Source organism: Balaenoptera physalus, assembly GCF_965194825.1.
Source record: "Balaenoptera physalus genome assembly, chromosome: 4".
Lineage (NCBI taxonomy): Eukaryota > Metazoa > Chordata > Mammalia > Artiodactyla > Balaenopteridae > Balaenoptera > Balaenoptera physalus.
The window spans coordinates 76,873,140-76,893,635 of NC_138891.1; the positions used below are offsets into that span (position 1 = coordinate 76,873,140).

The window sequence follows — 20,496 nt, forward strand, 5'->3', positions numbered from 1 at the left end:
CTCCTTCAGGAGACACCTCCAGAGGCTGCTCGATGGAAGGAGCTTACACGATAACTGCTGGCTGAGGCTGAAACAGCTTCACACACAAAGCCTCCCAGCTACGAAATTGCTTCTCAGACAAAAGTGCCTGCTTGAACCTGGGGGACTGAGGCTTGGGGCAGGAGTTAGGAGCTGACCAGACCTCCCGGGGACCATTTTCAGGCGATTTTTACTGCTGGGTGATGACCTCCTTAGTAGGGCTTCAGTGGGAGAGGGGGGTGAGGAGTAAGAGGCTGCAGAGCGGAGCTGGTGGGGTGGGGGAGGGGAGAAGGTCCGCAGCATGAGGTTGAGGAGGTGCAGTGGGCAGGTGGGGAGAAGAAGGTGCGGACGCCTTTGAGAAGGCTCACCACGTAAGCTAAGAGGAGCCTCACAGAGCCTCGGCCAGTGCGCTCCTGCTCCTGGGCTGGGCTAGGATGAGGCTTTTACAAATGGAAGGAAAATAAGCCCGTGGTGCTCATAAAAACAGACACAAATGGGGTTGCTTTGCCTAGTAATGAACTCTGTTTAGTTTTCTATTCTAAATTTTATATATTACCTCTAAGATTGAACTTGAGCGTCAGAAGACTAATTTCTTTTGGCACACTCAGACAGACTTTGTTTTATACTATACAATAGTTTAAAACCCCATTTTATTGTTCTTGCACTGCTTTTATAGCAAGAAAAATGACATTTCTTGGTATTGTCCCTGACATTTATGGGAGAAAACATTCCACTGTTGTAGCCTGCTTGCTCCCATATTGTATCGTGTGCTATAAATGTCTTAGATATCTGTGAAGAATCAGTTTGTAGTTTAACTACAATGAAAAAGGAGAACATGATCTAAGAACACTCTCCATGTATTCAGACACGGAAAGCACTTGTCAGACGGTTTTATGTAACTTACAAACCTGCAGCATTTTAGAGGTAAAACTCCACAAAGTATTTCCAAGATGAAATGTCTACTTAATTCACCACAAGCAGAAGTTTCCCTGCATATGTGTTGTCCGTGAAGAAACCATCTACCAGACATCAGCAGGACATAAACTAATTTGTCTTGTGGTGGGTAAGTGTGACCACACAAATTTGAAGAACCACGGAACTGCTCACTGCAGACGAAGCTAAATAACCCATAGAGGATGAAATCCATGACTGCAGCCTCATTTCCACATTCTCTAACCAACTCTGCTACAAGGTCCAAAGACATTGCTGCTGAGCCACACCCACCCGACCACTGACCTGTCTGCAGAGACTGCTCATGCAAATTGGTAGAGGTCGCCTGAAAGTGTTTCTTCTGCTCTCCGTGCTGGTGACCTCCAAGGGGTTCCTGGAAGGTGTTTTGGTACTGGAAGCTGTTGCTCTGCATCGTGCGGTGGCTGAGAGACAGAGAGTGGTTTGCCCCATCATTGTATGGCTTTTATAAAATTCCCTCTGTATTTTTTTTTTTTAATTATTATTATTTTTTTTGGCTGCATTGGGTCCTTGCTGCTGTGCGCGGGCTTTCTTTAGTTGCGGCGAGCGGGGGCTACTCTTCGTTGCAGTGCACGGGCTTCTCATTGCAGTGGCTTCTCTTGTTGCGGAGCATGGGCTCTAGGCACACAGGCTTCAGTAGTTGTGGCACGCGGGCTCTAGAGCACAGGCTCAGTAGTTGTGGTGTGCATGGGCTTAGTTGCTCCGTGGCATGTGGGATCTTCCCGGACCAGGGCTCAAACCTGTGTCCCCTGCACTGGCAGGCGGATTCTTAACCACTGTGCCACTAGGGAAGCCCTGTATTCTTTTTATATTACCTGGACCTGGAGAAATTAATAAAATAAAATTAGTAAGAGAGGGGGCAGAGGCTGTGATGCAGGGGTAGTCAATAACAAGGCTTCTGATGAAGACAGGCCCTCCCATATGGCATCGGTGCCCCAAGTATCAACTGCTCATGTCCATTCTCTGCTGCAGGCAGCCTCTTCCCATCATAGATCAATCCCAAAACAGGGCTCGGTGTTTTTCCACACTGCACCAAAACAAAGTCCATTCCACAAAGCACTGATGGGCAGGCAGATGTTACTGAAATTTCTGAAGGAAGATAGAGGAGGATTTTACAGCACACACCCCATGTGAGTTCATCTCAAACCCTTTTTTCGCTTGTCTTCTCACCTGAGCCTCCGTTAGTGCCCTGCCAAACTTCTCTCCCCTCCCCGATGGAGCCCCAAGCCTCACTTCCTCCAGCTGGAAACCCTTCCAGGCTCACCCCCCAGAGCACCTCATCTCCTCCCCTTTCTTATGCAAGTCATTTTAATTTTCTTCCAACTCCTCTTTCCAAGATTACATACCCCTACTACTACCGAATACCAGCTTCAAGTATGTAGATAGCCATCGTACCAAGCATAAAGACTTTTATATTTGAAAGAAAAAGATCCTCCAGGTACTAGGATTCTTCCTTCATAAAAAAGAGTGGGGGATTTAAAATAACAATTTTCTCTCTCCTTTAATATATATACACATAAAATAGACATGCATATGTACATATACAATACATATATCAATATATTATCTATCACAATATATATGCCTATATGTGTGTATGTATGTGTGTGTCTCTGTGTGTGCACGTGCACACATGTATACGAAACACTTAGGAGGGAATGACTGAAAAAAATACCCAGACCTAATATGCTTCAGGGAATTCCATACCAAACTTTTGGTACTCCTCATCCTTAGAGAAGAACAAATCTTTTTATTCCCTAAGGCATCTCTATACCTTAAGTGTAAAGTAACAACACATTCAGGCTTTTCCTGTACATAAATGAACTAAAAACAGTGTCTGGCATTTAGAAGCCACTTAATAAATGTTCTTTCCTCCACCCCTTCCCTCAAAGAAAAGGGAGAGGGCATTCCCAAAGCATCCAGAGGCCACTGAGGTAGAGGCTGGTCCCCCTAGCCCCCCAACTTCTTTTTCTTGTAGTTATTTTGGGGCTATGTCCCGTGGAGAGATTCCTCCAGTGAGAGAGCGGTCTGAGCGAGTGACTTTGTCTAACTGGGCTGAGCTTACACCGGACCTGTTAAAGATCCTGCATTCTAGGGTAAGGGCCAAACGGCAGCACGGAGGGGGAATGTAGGGACGATGTCGAGGTTGGGTGCGTACAGACAAAAGTCACCTGGCCACTCAGCATTGTCTTAAAATTCACTAAACCATGCACTGAGAGTAAATCTTCCTGTGGGGAAATAGGAATCATGGTGAAATAGGCTGTAAGCTGAATTGTCAGTTGGGTCAGCCCACGTCGTCCTGAAGCTGGCAGAGTGTCCAGGGGCTCAATGCAATGTGAATTCCTTCTCTCCAGAAAGTGCAGGTCCACATGCCTTGCCAGTGTCTCCCTTACTGATCAAGCCCAGATACGATGTCAATCACAGTTGGGGAGGGGCATATTATAGTTCCCCAGTTACCCCAGGTGCAGACATAGCCTAACTTTTAGGCTCTCTCCACAGCCATATCGTCCTGGGAGCTGTGCTGTGAATGGATGAGGAGGGTCTGTCTTGAGAAAGCTTGCAGTTTGGCCAACTCCCAAGAAAAATGGCTTAGCACTACCATACCTCACTTTAGGATACAGGACCAAGAGGTTTGGGGTGATTCAGGACTGACTTAGCCAACTGCCTTGGTCCCAGAGGCTTAGCATTTCACTGGAATCAGAGGACCAGGGAAGGTGTAGTAGCACTTCACTGGGGCATCTGCACCATTATTGCATTGTTGGCCAACAACTGGCCATTTGTGCCCTTCCCTCTTGACCACCAAGCACCTTGTGCAGTAAACATGGCAGAGATCCGAGGTACCTGGGACCAAGCAACATTAGGCATCCAGACCACAGACCCCATGTCATTCCCAGGAAAGCGTGAGCAATGCATTCAGGGTCTAGTGCAAAGAACTCAGCGCAGTCTAGAAGCAAGAGATTTAACATCTAGTTCTAGTTTCACCACTAATTAGTGGTCTCAGACAAGTTCTCTGCCCCTTGGTTTCATTTTCAGGCTGCTTTATCTGCCTTACAGGGACAACCTAGGGATGAAACAGCAGATAATAAAAGCACTAGAAAAAAAGTAAAGTGTAATATACATGTATGTTTTCCCCATAACTCTGATACCTGAAGTTTGAATGATTATATCTCAGAACATTCTTCACTAGGCTGAATATTTCTCTACCCTTACAAAAAGAACTGCCAAACAGAGTCTCTGTTGACCCCCGACACCTTCCCCCGCCCCTTGCTGTGTGCTAGGAGAACCGGGGCCTTGCCCCGAGTAGGTTTCTCAGGGCCTTCTCTTGTCCTGTCCCTCATTCCCTGTCTTGTGTCTGTCCCCGGCCCCGCAGGTTGCTGGCAGACTGATCGTGCATGCAGATGAGCTGGCCCAGATGTGGAAGGTGCTGAATCTCCCACCCAACCTGTTTAATAGTGTGATGAATGTGGGCCGCTTCACGGAGGAGATTGAGTGGCTGAAGTTTCTAGCCCTTTCTTGCAGCTCTCTTGGAGTTGTAAGTTAGCTTTTTTTTTTTTTTTTCACACTGTAAGTTAGCTTTAATGGTTTTTGTTCCTTAAGGGAAAATCTCTCAGGACCTGGCTGGGGGAGGGTTGGTAAGTACACACAGTGAACTCTCCAGGGTTCATGAGAGTGTACCCCTTCTTGTCTACTCCTTCTCCTCTCTGAATTAAGGTCATTTCTCTGCTCATCAGCCAGAAGCAGGGATTAGGAGGAGAGAGGGGAAAGCTGTCATCAGGCTCTGGGGAGAGGTTGACTAACATGCAGGTTTTGGATTATTTATGAATTTCAGTCATTGCACTTAGGTTTATTTCCATTACCACTCCACTCCCTCCATTCGTATTCCTAAAGATAACCAAGAGCCAGCTGTAGAAGATTGGCTTATACTTGGGTTTCAGACACCTAGAGGATATACCAATAGAGATTTTTAAAAAGAGGTGCAGCCTTATCGAAAACTACTATTTGATAAGCATAATTGGATAGAAAAATCAGAGAGAAGAGAGCAGGAAAGGAGAGATGAGGCTATTTCCAGACTCATAGTCCTGACATCCCCATGGATGCAGAATGCTCATACAAATTCATGCCTTTTCCAAATTTGACTTGATTTACAACGGTAAAAGCCGTTTTCCTGTTTTAAAGAAACCAGTTCATATACATACTGAAAAGCTTTAGGTATCATCTTATATGTGGACTCACTCTTGTTAAACACTATTATAATAACTTAAATGAAAATGAGTCAGAAAAATGATTTTTTTTTTTTTTAGCAAAGCAAGAAGATTTTTTTTAAAATTTTATTTATTTATTTATTTATGGCTGTGTTGGGTCTTCGTTTCTGTGCGAGGGCTTTCTCTAGTTGTGGCAAGTGGGGGCCACTCTTCATCGCAGTGCGCGGGCCTCTCACTACCGCGGCCTCTCTCGTTGCGGAGCACAGGCTCCAGATGCGCAGGCTCAGTAATTGTGGCTCACGGGCCCAGCTGCTCTGCGGCATGTGGGATCTTCCCAGACCAGGGCTCGAACCCGTGTTCCCTGCATTGGCAGGCAGATTCTTAACCACTGGGCCACCAGGGAAGCCCCAAAAATGATTTTTTTTTAATCTCTGAAATACATACAAGTTTAAAACTTAATGAGAAAATTATTGCCTCTGCCCAAACTAAGTGGTATGAAAAAGGTAGTTTGAATCATTCAGTGTATTTAAATACAATCTTGTTCTTTCTTCTCGAATATCCTGGGTATGCACATTAGACACTTTTGTTTGTGAGAAAAGTTACTAGAAATACTGTAGTCCAACTTTTCCTGTGGATGCTGCTGAACTTTCAGCATAATTATTTCTTTAGAGAGGAGAGGCCATTTGTGGGGTTTTTTTCCTTCTTCGCTGCACTTTCTAGCACCTTTATGCAACGAATAAACTACTCGCAGCAGCAGAGGCAGATAAGTTGCCAGTCAGCACTATCACACTTCTGTGGAAATAGCTCCAAGGATTGGGGAAAATCACAGAGGAGAAATAAAAAATGGGCACATTTTATGAAATTCTCACGGGGTCACAAGTTTACTCACACCATATTCAGAGATGTCCAAGGAGGGGGGAAATGTACCAATACTTCCTCTGTCGTTAATCCTGCTCTTCCCCATCTACCCTACCCGTGAAGGGTGGAGGAAGAAAATAAGTAGATGCAACCCAACCCAAGAATTTTCATCTGCTGCAATAACTGAAAACAGCTTTAAGGTAAATTGCTCAGTCTCTCAGATTTTTCCTCACTGCTCCTCTCTTCAAGGTGGCAGTTGTTCAAGGCAAGTGGTGATGCTGGGATCACAGAGCAGCCAAGAGGAGGGTTCCCACGTCCCTTGGTCCTCTCTGGCATCTCTTGTCTCCATGGAAATACTCGTCTGTGTGGTCACTAGCTGTGCAGCTGAAGTCTTTGGTCTCTCTCACAGCACGACGGTCCCCCAGCCAGCTCACCTCCGTTCTCCCTGGTGCTCAGGGCCTCTTTAAGTCTCTTCTGGGGTGCCCTCAACTGCTCCCTGCCTTTGGTGCTCTATGTCACAGCCCCTCACCACCTTGGAGGTGTCTGAGTCCTCTCCTTGTCCACATAACCTCACAGTAACCAAGAGTGACTTCGGAAAATCAGATTCCAACCCTCCCTCTGCAGCTGTAAGGTTTACTTTGATATGGCTGCTACCCAAACTGGGCAGAGGAAACCATGAGGTGAATTCTTTCTACCTCCCTGCTAAAACGGGGAGGTTGGCCTAGATGTTCCGTGAGGTTCTTTGATCTCTAACATCTTGTGGTTCAATTCCACCTTCTCTGCTTCCACTGAGACACCATCAGGCCTGGCTCTGGGTAACAGTGGACCCCGCCAATTCTGAGAGGCACTCAGGTGTCTGACTTTGCTCCCCATCCTCCCTATGTCAAAGAACACCTAGAGGTGAAGTCAGCATGAAAGTCTAGTCTGTAAATAAAGGGTGCCCTATGGATCCAGGGCCCATCCCATTTTGCCCACTTGGTTCATGTTGGACTATTGCTGGGAACTTAAATGTAAGGGTGGTCAGGGTGTCACCATCTGGAGGAGGGTGGCACTCTTGCTAATCCCTACATTCTTGGAGGCAAGCCCAGAAATTCCCTCCTTGCTTTGCCAGCTCACCAGCCAGCCATGATCTCTGGGCCATGTAGAAAATCCAGTCCCCTCCTTATAGAAGAATCGAATGGCAGGAATTTTAGGAAGCAGGTGCATTTACTTCCCGAATCTGCATGTGATTCAAAATGCTACAGTATGCAGACCTGTGTTCCTCTTCCCCTTCACCACTCCTTCCTCTAGAATACCTACCAATCATATACAAGAAGAGATCGTGTAATTGTGTTCACTGGAAGGAAGGGCATGTTTTGTTAGCAAATAATTCACTTTCTGAGCCTTTCACCTCTGAGTTTGAAAATGAGGCTTGTAAGATGCTTACAGGCTATCTCTATGGAGTGGATCCCCATCTGACCAAAAATTCTTGTGCAACAGAATGCAGATCTCTGTTTACTTTCGATTTATTTAAGTTTACCAAAAAGCTCCAGTCTAGAGAGTTCTTATCCATTCATCTGTTTATTAAATATTTGAAAATATTTGAAAATCGTATAAGGGCAATAGAATTTGAGTTATCTGAATAATCAATAAAAGATGTTCAGGGTAGAAAGCACCTTTATTAGTGTGCTAAGGCTGCCGTAACAAAGTACCACAGACTGGGTGGCTTAAACAACAGCAATTTGTTTTCTCACTGTTTTGGAGGCTGGAAGTCTGAGATCAAGATGTCTCATTGGCTTGTAAATGGCTATCGTCTCCCTCTTTCTTCACGTGGTTGTCCCTCTCTGCATGCATGTGTCTGGTCGTTCTCTCTCTCTCCCCCATTCTCTTTCTCTGCATCCTAATCTCTTCTTATAAGGACACCAGACCTATTGGATTAGAACCCACTCTGATGACTTCATTTTAACTTAATTAGCTCTTTAAGGGCCCTATCTCCAAATACAGTCACATTCTGAGGTTCTAGGGGTTAGGGCTTCAACATATGAATTTTGCGTGGACATAACTCAGCCCATAACAGCACCCCAATTTGGATGAGGCTGTAGGAAGAGGACTACAGAACAAAGGCAATAGGGCAGTAGGGTTTTTTTTAAAGCAGAGAGGATGAGCGATAGATGGAAATTGGGAAGTTCAGTGCACACATGCTCACAAATCTACCCAAAATCACTGTCATGCTGACCGCAAGTCATGCACATGGCCTCCCATCCTCTCTGACAACCTCTTACCAGCCTCCTGTGTGCCCACCCTCCCACCCTCCTTTGTGGAAGTGCCTGGCACACTGCCTCACACAGTGCTTCACGATGGCCTACAGGAGAGAACTCCCAAGGGCAGGAGAGAGGAAATGAAAGTGGTCTGCTCCCCTCCTGTGGCATTGCTCCAAGTGTCTCACTGGAGTACACAAGCTAGACTAATCACTTCAGCCCTTTAGAGAGAAGACTGCAGGGCAGTAAGAAGAAATCATTCTAATTTTGTAGATTACAAAAGCAAATTCCCCTCCTTTAGTGAGATTATTCTAATTAAAGTAATAAATGTCTTAAAGCATTCAACAGCTTATAAACTTAATTCCTTGAAAGTATCCCTCCAACCACGAAAGGAAAGGAAAAAGAAAGGCACCCAGTAGATACTCAATATTTTGGGATTGAGTTAAATGACATTTGGGTGTAAAAAATTCAAGCTTTCCAGAATATTACGTCATCCCCACTTTATTTTATGAGAGCAAGGTTTTTGTTTTCTTTGTCGTTATCTAAACTGATCTTAGGAATTTAGTTTGGAATAGTGAGCTTCTCCTCATTTAACCTTATGGCTTTACAGACCATTGCCAGAACTCTCAAGATAGTGTGTGAAGTGCTCTCATCTGACCACGATGGTGGCCCTCCCCGGATCCCTTTCAGCACCTTCCAGTTTCTCTACACGTATATCGCTGAAGTGGATGGGGAGATCTCTGCATCACACGTCAGTCGAATGCTCAACTACATTGAACAGGAAGTGTAAGTAAACATTTACCAATTGGAGGGGAAAGAGTATGCGGGAAACAAATCTAGCTGGCCAAGATATAGTGAGGTTACTGTATTATACTGCTCTGGGAACAGAGGAATATTGTGAAGAACGATAAATAGGGATCAGAAAGAGAAGGAGAAACAGAAGAGAAGGAATGGTATAGAACAGTGATTCTTAGAGTGCTACCCAGACCAGCAGCAGCAGTACCTGGGAACGTGTTAGAAATGGGATTTCTCAGGCTGCGCCCTGAGTCCATCCAATCGGAAACTCTGGGGGCGGGGCCCAGTGGCTGTGTCTCAGCAAGCACAGTAGGTGACTCTGGCTCCCTTTCAGGTTTGACCAGTGGGGTAGGAGGGGAGGAGGAGGAACAGGCAGTCAAGAGGTCGGAGAAAAAGCGGGTGATGAGGGCAGGAGCCACAGCAGAATTAATTTGGAGTGAGAGAGTTGTTTATATATTGTCTTTCTTAAGATTAATTGTTAAATGAGCTAACCCCCAAATATATATTTTTTCCCAAACAGTATTGGTCCTGATGGTTTAATCAAGGTGAGTGACTTTACCCAAAACCCCAGGGTTCGGCTGGAGTAAAAGCACAGTTTTGGCAATTTTAAAGGAAGATACAGAGATGACTGTGCTTCAGAATGACTGAACCCCATATGCCATCCAATGTCAATTTTCCTGTGAAACTGGTACACACTAATAAACAATTAAGCAAACATATGAAATCAGAAATGTGTGGAATTATGATGTAAAACTGTTGGAACAAAACACGTCCATTAACAGAAGATTAGTATTCTTTCCACAGGGACACTGAGTAAAGTGGCTGATGAAGCACTGATAGGAAATGCATCGCAAGTGAAAGCCAGGCTGTCAGATTTTCAAAGGTAGAATGTTATCCAGACACAGTTTTGATGTTTTATAATTGTTAGGCATGATTTACATGAGTAGCTTTTACATGGTCAATCCATGTTTTTACCCATTTATTTCTTCATTTGTTGCTTTGATGGTCATTCATTCATTCATTCACTCACTCACCAATATTTACTGAGGTTAGCTGTATGCCAGGGATAGGATTGCCAGATAAAATACAGACACCCAGTTAAATTTGAATTTTGGATAAACAATAATTTTTTAGGAATTTCTGTTTTATTCTTTTGCTACACCTAGCAACCCTAGCCAGGAACTATGCTGGCTTCTGGGCCTATACAAATAAATCATATGTGAATTCTGCCTTCTAGGAGCTCACAGTCTAACGTGAAGATAAGACACAAACTTAAATCACTTTAATGTAAGTGGCCCTGAGATATACTAAAAAAGCATTTCAGAGATGATTATTGAAGTGTCCATATTAAGGTGTCTGACACCATATCCAGATGTAATGAGACCCTCTCAGGAAAATCCCCTGCATGAGCTTAAGACCTGCTGACAAGGTCACCAGAAGATTTTTCTTTCTCCCAGGAAGCAATGAGAACCACAGGCTGTGTGGTTATTGTTCTTAAGGCGAGGTGTGCCCAGGCTGCCCAGTCCCTCCTATCTGTAGTACTATCCCCTCTTCAGAGTTGTTTTTTGTATAAAAATCACGTTTAGGTTGCTTTTTTCATATATATGAATCTCTCTACTGAATTGGGGACATTTTTGTCTATTAGTGTCTAACTAAGTAAAAGAAGATTGTGATGGGATGTCACCACAGGCCCTTGATTTTGACCTAGAGTGAAACCATAAGAAGGGCTGAAAAGAAGTCTACCCCCACAGTCATCTGCTGTACCTGCAGGCGGCGGGGAACAACTACTCCTCCCTGCTGTTTGCTGTCAGCCAAGGTGGCCCATCAGTTGCATCCACTCTGGGACCTTTGGCTGTTTGAAAGGCTGAAGCACTGCAGGTGAAACCCTGCGCTCTAATTAACCAGGTTTAGAGAATGAGTGAAATCCTTTAACCTGCCTCAGTCTCTCTGTTTCTCTTTCACTGTGGTCAAAGAATTTAAATATGATCTGGCCTGGGAGTGAGGAGTGAATGGGAGCAGAGGGAACTGCCCCAATGTGAAAGACTCTAAGACAACAAGTTCATAAAATAATAAAAGTTAAAAGATCCTTTGCACCTTTGAGAAAAACAGCTTGAAATTAGAAACTAAACCTCAGTAGCCCTGAGCATAATCCCTGAAGAGTGAAGCTAATGAAACCCCAGCCATCAGAGTGAATCCTGAACACAGATATGAAATCATCGATGATACTATAGCCATTGGTTGAGACTAAGCGCGACTGGCAATACCAGTGGGGCACTGCCCATTGCTTGTCTTCAAAGCCACCACTTGGTGTCCACCGTTTTCCTCCTCTCCTGCTCTGGCTCACTGTGGCAATGCTTCCTCTAAGCCACTGATATTGCTAAGCCACAGATGCTCATCAGGTCCCAGCACGTCTCCCAAATCAACCTGCTTCAGCAGTCACCCCAAGGGTGTAAAACTTTTCCCTCTACCTGCGCTATGCTGTGTTAACAATACTAAGAATACTGTGGTAATGATAATAGCCAACATTTATTAAGCACTTACTATGTGCAAGTCACCGTGGACAACACTTTACATACATTCTCAAATTTTTCTTTATGACCTGACCTTACGAAGTCAGTACAATTATCCCCATTTTATAGATGAAAAAACAGTCTTAGAGAAGTTAAGCTATTCATTGTCACTGGTAAGAAGGAATTTGAATCCAGGTCTGTCTGATTCCAAACTTGTGTTGCCCTGTATGCACACTGCCTATGTTAGTATGGAGTTTCCCCCCAGAAACAGCCTCTGAGACAAGGATTTAAGTGCATGCAGTTTATTTGGGAGGCAATCCCAGGAACAGTGGAAAGGGAGCAGGGAAAGTAAGATGGTGAATGGAAGAAAGCAAATAGAGGTGTGTTATCAAGCCAGTTATCCCTGGAGCCCAATCCTGCTGGAGGACTCTGGGAGACAGTGCAGAACACACCTCAGAGTTACCCCAACCTGAGGGGTGAGGAAGTTCTCCATCACTGGCTAAGGGCTGCTTCCTCACCCTGTTCCCATCTGTCATCGACTGAGGGCTTCTTCCAGGGCCATTAACTTTCCGGCATTAACAGCTTGCCCAGCTCATGACCTGAGCTTGCTCCTTTTGCTCCAGAAAAAAAGCTCTTAGGTAGGAAGTCACATTTGTACACAATAAGCAACCTTTGAAAGCATATGGATGGGTGCCAGCAACCTCTGCACAATGCCTTACAGAGATTTAAATAATTTTTAGCATTTTAATCACTACTGTTTCTCTCCTTCGGTAAGGGACAAGTCCATAGGGGCTGCAGGGCAATAAGTGACTGACACTGTGCTGTAGTAAAATCACACTTGACCTTCAAACCTGACACATTGTCCCAAACCAGCTACTTTGTGTAACTTCCCTAGATGAGATCATTCCGAAGGGGCTCTCTTGATCCTTGCTGCGTCAGACCCATCCCACTGGCCTTCCTATCATGACCAGAAATATCTGAATCCTAGCATGACCTCAGTTAAGTTGTCAAACTGAGACCCCTGTAACATATGGTTTGCATTTCTCCTTTAAAAAGAACAACACTCAGGAAGCAATAAAACCAAGATTTTTTTTTAAGAAAAAGAAGTGGGCTCTTTCTTTCCTAAATTAAGCTATTTTGATTAAAGTGAAGACTGCAGATACTTTTAAAGCTTCTGTTGGAAGTGCAAAGATTATGGCTCAATTCCATTTTCTCTGCGCTCCATGCCCTCTCTCTCCTTGATGCTATTCAATCTGGCACCTCCTTCTCCCTTGTTAACCAACAGCTTCCAAGATCATGAGGGCCCTGCAGCTGAAGGCGCTGGACACTCAAGTGTGGAAAGCTGGTTTTGAATTATGTAAGAATAGGATTCTTAACCTGAAATTCTTGGAGAGGCTCCTGAATGCCTCTGATAAAATTGTATACATCAATATGTTTCATAAATGTGCACATCAGCATTTTCCTGAGGAAAAACTATAAAGCTTTTAGCAAATTCTCAAAATTGTATAGGATTTCAAAAGATTAAGAACCCTTGTGTTAGAAATAATTCCAGATGTGACCATATGGCTTGAGGAAAAGCAGTAGGGCAGTCTCAGATCTTTCCAAGCAGAACTGAGCTCGTGTTCCTAACATTTAATTTATTATTCAGCCCACAGCTTTTGTGAATCTTGTCTCCTAGCTACAGATCCTAACTGTGTTTTTAGTTTAGATTTTTATATACTTTGCAACTTTGGTGTTTTCCTATAAACTGCAACATGGTTAAACATGAACAAAGGCTTTCACACTTTAGAGGCGAGCCGACTGGATAAAGCCACGGGTCCAACGTACTAAATTACAAAATACTGCCTAGACCAAGCTGAGTTGTTAACCATGATACAAAGCTTCGCTATCAGGCTCAAAGGGCTGAGTCCTGAATAATACTGAGTCTTGGAGCATTCAAGTGGCTGGCAGCCCCAGTGCAACAAAGCAGTCCAAGCGCTGGTTGGTTCATTTATTTACTCAACAATTTAAAAATTCCAACTCTGTGCAAGGCATTATGCTAGGTATTAGGGATGCTACACTGAATAACTTTCCTGCTTTCATAGATATTAAATTCTACTTGGGAAGACAGACATTAAATAACTAATCACATAAGTGAAAAGTGATGCTGTAACAGCATAGTATAGGGGCACACGAACTAGGTTGCAGGAGTGGGGTGGAAGGAAAGGCTTTCTTTTTTTTTTTTTTTTAATAAATTTATTTATTTATTTTTGGCTGTGTTGGGTCTTCGTTTCTGTGCAAGGGCTTTCTCCAGCTGTGGCGAGCAGGGGCCACTCTTCATTGCGGTGCGCGGGCCTCTCACTGTCGCGGCCTCTCTTGTTGCGGAGCACAGGCTCCAGACACGCAGGCTCAGTAGTTGTGGCTCATGGGCTTAGTTGCTCCGTGGCATGTGGGATCTTCCCAGACCAGGGCTCGAACCCGTGTCCCCTGCATTGGCAGGCAGATTCTCAACCACTGCGCCACCAGGGAAGCCCAAGGCTTTCTTGAGAAAGTAACCAGAGAGCAAACTCAGAAGCCTATGGCTTCAGTTACCACAGACGACTGAGAAATGTGTTTCTGTAGCCCAGATCTCTCCACCAAGCTCCAGACTCAAATAACCAGTAGCCTACTTGATATTATTACTTGTATGACTCCAAGGCACTTCTAATCTACATGCCCCAAAATGAGAGTTCCTAGTTTGTAATTTTTTTCATAATAAAATGTTGGGGGGAAATGAGTTCATAAACTTCCCTCCTAAGTATCATCTCTCCCACTACCCATCCAGATGCAAAACCTAGAAACCAAGGCCAATGTAAACACCTCCCCTTTGCCTTACTTCCCAAATTTATCACTAAGTCCTGTTCATTTTACCTCCTATGCTTCTCTCACATCTGTTCTCTCACATCTTCCTACACACCACCCTCTATTCTAGCAACTAACGTATTTCCTCTGGACAATATGGCGGCTTTTTATGAGTCTGATCATGGTAGGAAACAGAAAACACTCTCAGCTAGACTTCTAATGACAGAGTTGTGGATGAGGAAACCAACAAGGAGTGTTCAGACACCCAGAGAGTAGCAAAACATTATCATCCTGAAGGGACAAGGGGAGCAAATGTTTTATTGGAGCCTGGAGAGAACTGGAGCCCAGTGGCTTCTCTGAGTTGCAGTCTCAGAGAGCCAAGGCATCAGCCAGAATGGTGCTAAGAGGGGAGGAATTCTCCAATCTCTCTCCTCTTTCCCTCCTATCTTCTGCCAGGTGACTCCTATTGACTAAACAAGACCTAAGGCTGAAACGCAATTCTGAGTGATGCCATCCTTGCACACAGTTTGTGGGAGCCAGGGTAGGCAAAAATCTCCCAGTCCTCCAAATACTGCATATCTGTGCTCCGATCACTGATTGATGTTTCTGATCACAGAGATGCAGACAAAGAGGTAGGTGGCCACTGTTGTTGCACATCCCTCCATTGTTGTAAGCCCCTCCCCCTCTGGTTGAAGTGACTTATGGGATTTAAAGGGCTGGCACCCTTTCTTCCTCCTTTCATTTTTCTCTTTTTCCTCTTTTGAGAGTCAGACATTAAAGACTGGGATATTCAAAAGCAACTATTGTTGCTATACAAGGAAAATTAGAACGTGACCATGCATGCCCAGGGAAAATCTTAAAGAGTCAACACACACACAAAAACTCTTAGAACTAATAAATGAATTCAACAAAGTAGCAGGATACAAAGTCAACACACAAAAATTAGTAACATTCCTGTACAACTAACAATGAACAATCTGAAAAGAAAATTAAGAAATTTCCATGTATGTACAATAAGGAAATTTCCACTATGTATAATATTATACATATTATAATTCCATGTATAATAGCCTTAAAAAGAATAAAATACTTAGGAATTAACTTAACCAAGGAAGTGAAAGACTTGTACAATGAAAACTTCAAAACAATGATGAAAGAAATTGACATAAATAAATGCAGCACATCCCATGTTCATGGATTGAAAAATATTTTAAGATGTCACTATTACTCAAAGTAATTCACAATTCCAATCCCTATCACAACCCCAGTGCCAGAGATGGAAAAACTCATCCTGAAATTCATATGGAATCTCAAGGTACCCTGAATAACCAAAACAATCTTGAAAGAGAAGAGCAAAGTTGGAGGAGTTACATTTCCTGATTTCAAACTTACCACAAGGCTACCATAATAAAAACAGTTTGGTACTGGCATAAAGGCAGATAAATAAACCAATGGAATAGATAGAGAGCCCAGAAATAAACCCTTACATACATGGCCAAATAATTTTTGAAGGGTGCCAGGACCATTCAATGGGGAAAGGACAGTCTTTTCAACAAATGATGCTGGGAAAACTGGATATCCACATGCAAAAGAATGAAGTTGGACCCTTACCTAACATCATATATGAGAATTAACTAAAAATGGATCAAAGATCTAAATGTAAGACTTAGAAGTATAGAAATCTTAGAAGAAAACATAGGGCAAATCTTCATGACATTAGATATGCCAATAATTTCTTCGATGTGACACCAAAGACATAGGTAACAAAAGAAAAAAAGGGACAAATTGGAAACTTCATGAAAATAAAAAAACTTCATTTTTCAAAAGACAATATCAACAGAGTAAAAAGGCAACTCACAGAATGGGAGAAAATATTTGCAAATCATATATATGGCAACAGATTAATACCCAGATATGTAGAGAAGTCCTAAAAATCAACAACAAAAATACAAACAACCCAATTTTTAAAAGGGCAAAGGATTTGAATAGACATTTCTCCAAAGAAGATATGGAAATGGCCAATAAGGACATGAAAAGATGCTCGACATCACTAATCATTAGGGAAATGCAAATCAAAATTACAACGAGATACCACCTCACACCAGTTAGGATGGCTACTATTAAAGAAACAAAAAAATAGGGCTTCCCTGGTGGTGCAGTGGTTAAGAATCCACCTACCAATGCAGGGGACACAGGTTCGAGCCCTGGTCCAGGAAGATCCCACATGCCGCGGCACAACTAAGCCCGTGCGCCACAACTACTGAGCCTGCGCTCTAGAGCCCACGTGCCACAACTACTGAGCCTGTGTGCCACAACTACTGAAGCCCACGTGCCTAGAGCCCGTGCTCCACAACAAGAGAAGCCACTGCAATGAGAAGCCCGCGCACCGCAACGAAGAGTAGCCCCCGCTTGCCGCAACTAGAGAAAGCCCGTGCACAGCAACAAAGACCCAATGCAGCCAAAAATAAATAAATAAAATAAATAAATTTAAAAAACAAAAAAATAAAAAACAGAAAATAAGTGTTGGTGAGGATGTGGAGAAATTGGAACCCTTGTGCACTGTTGTGAAGTAAATCAGAAAGAGAAAAGCAAATACTGTATGCTAACGCATATATATGGAATCTAATAAAAATAAAATGGCACTGATGAACCTAGTGGCAGGGCAGCAATAAAGACGTAGACATAGAGAATGGACTTGAGGACACGGTGAGGGTGAGGGGGGCGCGCCGGGGGGGAAGCTGGGGCGAAGTGAGAGTGGCATGGACATATATACACTACCAAATGTAAAATAGTTACAGCTAGTGGGAAGCAGCAGCATAGCACAGGGAGATCAGCTCGGTGCTTTGCGAGGACCTAGAGGGGAGGGATAGGGAGGGTGGGAGGGAGGCTCAAGAGGGAGGGGATATGGGGATATATGTATGCATATGGCTGATTCACTTTGTTGTACAACAGAAACTAACACAGTATTGTGAAGCAATTATACTCCAGTAAAGATCTATTTAAAAAAAGAAAATATCAAAAATCAAAGATGCATTTAATACACCTAACCTACTGAACGTCATAGCTCAGCCTAGCCTACATTAAACATGCTCAGACACAGTACACTGTAGAGTATCCATCGTTTGCCCTCCTCACTGCGTGGCTGACCGGGAGCTGAGGCTCCTGCACTGCCCAGGATCATGAGAGGGTATTTTACCTCACATCGCTAGCCTGGGAAAAGATCAAAATCCAAAATTCAAAGTACAGTTTCTACTGAATGCATATTGCTTTCATATCATCATAAAGTAAAAAAATCCTTAGTCGGACCATCATAAGTGTGGACTGTCTGTACACAGTTGGAAAAAGTCTAGAAAGGAATGCAACAATGTTAAGAGTGGTGTTCCCTGGGTTGTGGGATCATGAGTGATTTTTATTTCTTATCTATAAGCATGTATTAATTAATACATGCTTTCTTAAAATAAGCATGTAGTAATTAAGAAAAATCAGAATAAGTTTTGACAAGTCAAGTCAACTAAGAAAAACATCTGAAATCTCAGGTGAATATGTTAAACACTTATAGGAGAGGGATGAAGAAGGGAGAGGTTTTCACAATTTAATCTAATTCAAAGCTTAATTTATTAAATACCTAGTTTCCCCAAATCACTCAGTATGAGTGTGCAATATATTGGTGGACAGATTTCAGTTTCTGAGTTATTTTAATTCTAATTAAGACTTTCAAAACGTAGATTTTTTTCCTTTAAAAGAAATAAAATCAATTGGGTTTTTAATTTCTCCCCAACTTGATTTAAAACATTAACCCAAAACTAAATGCCTTAAAAAAACAAAAAGACATTCACATTAAAATTCGTGCAGCATGTCAGTGGTAAGAATATTGTTATTCTTTATTAATAGTGATTACCTCCACTGAAGAGTAAACAACTATGCTTGGAAGTAAAACCAAAATCGCAACTAATGAGCGCCGTTCTGAGATCGAAGGCCACAAAATGAAAAATTTGAAACTGCCATCAGAATTACGCAGAGATAACGAGACCGAGGATTGATTTTTATTGATTATCAAGAACAAATACATTCAAAAAGGTATACTAAACATCAACTAAAAATACAGTCAAAACCCAGAGCCAGAGGAATTCCTTCAGAAACCTGTTCGCCCTCTACCGCAGTCCCTTCCTCTGGTCCCGGCGGGTCCCCTTCGCCACTTCTCCCAGCTGATGCAGGGCAGCGCTCCTCCATGGAAACCCTCGCTGCAGGGACGCAGGACGGAGAACTCAGGTCTCCCAGGTGATCCGAAATCCTGCTCCGCCCAGCGCTCCAGCTCCTCGCCCGGCCCTTCCCGGCGCGGCCTTGCCCCGGCCCCGCCCGGCCCCTCCCGGCCCCTCCCCGCCCCTCCTCGCGCCGCACCTGGCCACGCCGAGCTCGCCGGCGTTCTGTGGGCGTCTCTCACCCTCCGCTGGAGTGTGACGAGCAGGGGCCGGGAGGCACCTACTGCGCAAGCGCAGGGCGCCGGGCTGCGGGTAGGAGAGAAACTTTGGCTGCGCGCCGGAGACAATGAGGCGCGGCGTTCGGCGGGCTCTTTCCCGGAAGCGGAAGCTCGGGGGGCGGGCCAAGGGGGACGGGGAGTCTGCGGCGGTTAATTCCTTTTACAGTGCGGCTCTGCTTCACTCCATTTGGGCTTTTCTGAAGCTGCGAGAGATGGTCAGGTCCGGATCTCGACCGGGCCAGGTGAGGTCTGCGGACCTGATGAGTCCACTGTGAGGGTGGAGAGGGACGGAGGGAGTCCTCGGGCTGGGAGACGTGCAGAGCTCCCTGGGACAAAAAGTAAAAACCGAGACAGTGCTGCCGCACTAAAAATAAGTGCTGGGAGAGGAGACGAGGCGGGGGTGGGGTGGGGACCTAATCGTAACACCCTAACACAGCCGCTCTGCCCTTAGATGTATATTTTGTTGTAATCGTTGGGGTCCACCTGAGCGCTGGCTTTGGTGTGGGTCCCGGGTTCGTGTGCAGCCTCCGCCGCCGGGTGGGTGATTTGACCTCTCGGAGCCTCAGGACGTTGTTGCATCAACTACAGGTTCTCGGCTTTTCCAACAAGTGCCGCTACTAGCTGGATCTTCCGTCACAGTTGCTGGTATTTTACTCCCAGTTAAAAAAAACGACACAACTCTCCCAGTTAGTGTCCCTGCGTTTAGCCTTACCCCTCCTCAAATGCACGCCCATCATCGATTCTCTTTTCTGCTTAGAATCCAGATCTGGAACACTTCTTTCTGCTTTTTTTCCAAGATAAAATCTCAGTTCTTTGGCCCGTCCACACAGCCATTTTTCGATCGGGCCCGTGCATTCCTTACCAGCCTCCACCCCCATTCCAGTAATACCCAGAGCTCTTCACCTGTGTGTTCTCCAGTGCCCTGGGCGCCCGTGTTCTCTCAGGCCTCTGTGCCTTTGCTCTTTGTTCTGCCTAGAATGCCCTTGTCTGCCTGAAATCTCCACTTTCCGTCTCTTGTCCCTCAGCTCAAGGACCGCTTACAGAAGTCTTGTCTAACACTCACATTTCCATCGTTTGGGTGCCCCTCAGCGCCCCTTTCGTGCCCTTGCTAAGCCTTATCAAGCCATTTTTCAGCCTAGAGACATTGCTCGTCTTCCTCCGCTGCTAAACAGTTTATCTCTGTATTTTCAGGTAATCAGTCAACCAATAGGAATCAGTCAGTCCTCACTCAGACCCTCTACTTAGAGTGATCTTACTCCTCAAGTATATCCACACACGCACCCCTTTGTTTGGTCTTCCTTCATTTATCAACTCACTGTTAATGCTGTCTTCCCCATTAACGTGAACTTTACATTTTTTTCAAAACCTGGCTCCAGATTTTCTTCATGAGTACTTCCAGAGCAGCCCCACCCTTATAGATCTTTCTTTTATACTGAATGAATGCAGAATACGTGCAGTCAGCAAGGGGGAAAAACATGGTTTTTGTAGTCACAGTCACCTTCAGATTCAAATTCCAATTCTGCCACTACTGTCGTAGTGATAGTAAGCAAAGTACTTTTTATTTCTCGGAGCCTCCTTTTCCTTATCTATAACATAGGTGTAAAATTCTG

General features: G+C 44.3%; 2 protein-coding genes across 8 annotated transcripts in view; both read left to right on the forward strand.

The window, feature by feature from the left end:
- ROPN1 (rhophilin associated tail protein 1) overlaps window positions 1-17,108 on the forward strand; it is a 34,477-nt gene extending 17,369 nt beyond the window's left edge. The window contains exons 4-8 of the mRNA XM_082458701.1: window positions 2,966-3,083; window positions 4,358-4,519; window positions 8,895-9,070; window positions 9,600-13,795; window positions 14,106-17,108. Coding sequence (XP_082314827.1) covers window positions 2,966-3,083; window positions 4,358-4,519; window positions 8,895-9,070; window positions 9,600-9,666 — 523 coding nt within the window. The 3' untranslated portion in view covers window positions 9,667-13,795; window positions 14,106-17,108. The remainder of the gene's footprint in view (window positions 1-2,965; window positions 3,084-4,357; window positions 4,520-8,894; window positions 9,071-9,599; window positions 13,796-14,105) is intronic.
- Window positions 17,109-18,823: 1,715 nt separating this feature from the next.
- The window catches only part of CCDC14 (coiled-coil domain containing 14), a 56,552-nt gene continuing 54,879 nt past the window's right edge, over window positions 18,824-20,496 (forward strand). For 3 of the 7 annotated variants that reach the window (XR_014263362.1, XR_014263363.1, XM_082460951.1), the window contains exon 1: window positions 18,837-19,128. Coding sequence is in view for 5 of the 7 variants with exons in the window: in XM_082460951.1 (XP_082317077.1) it covers window positions 18,955-19,128 (174 nt within the window). In the remaining 2 variants the exon portion in view is untranslated. Of the gene's footprint in view, window positions 19,129-20,496 lie in introns of all 7 variants that reach the window. The other 4 variants (XM_082460955.1, XM_082460956.1, XM_082460954.1 and 1 more) reach the window with 3 other exon arrangements.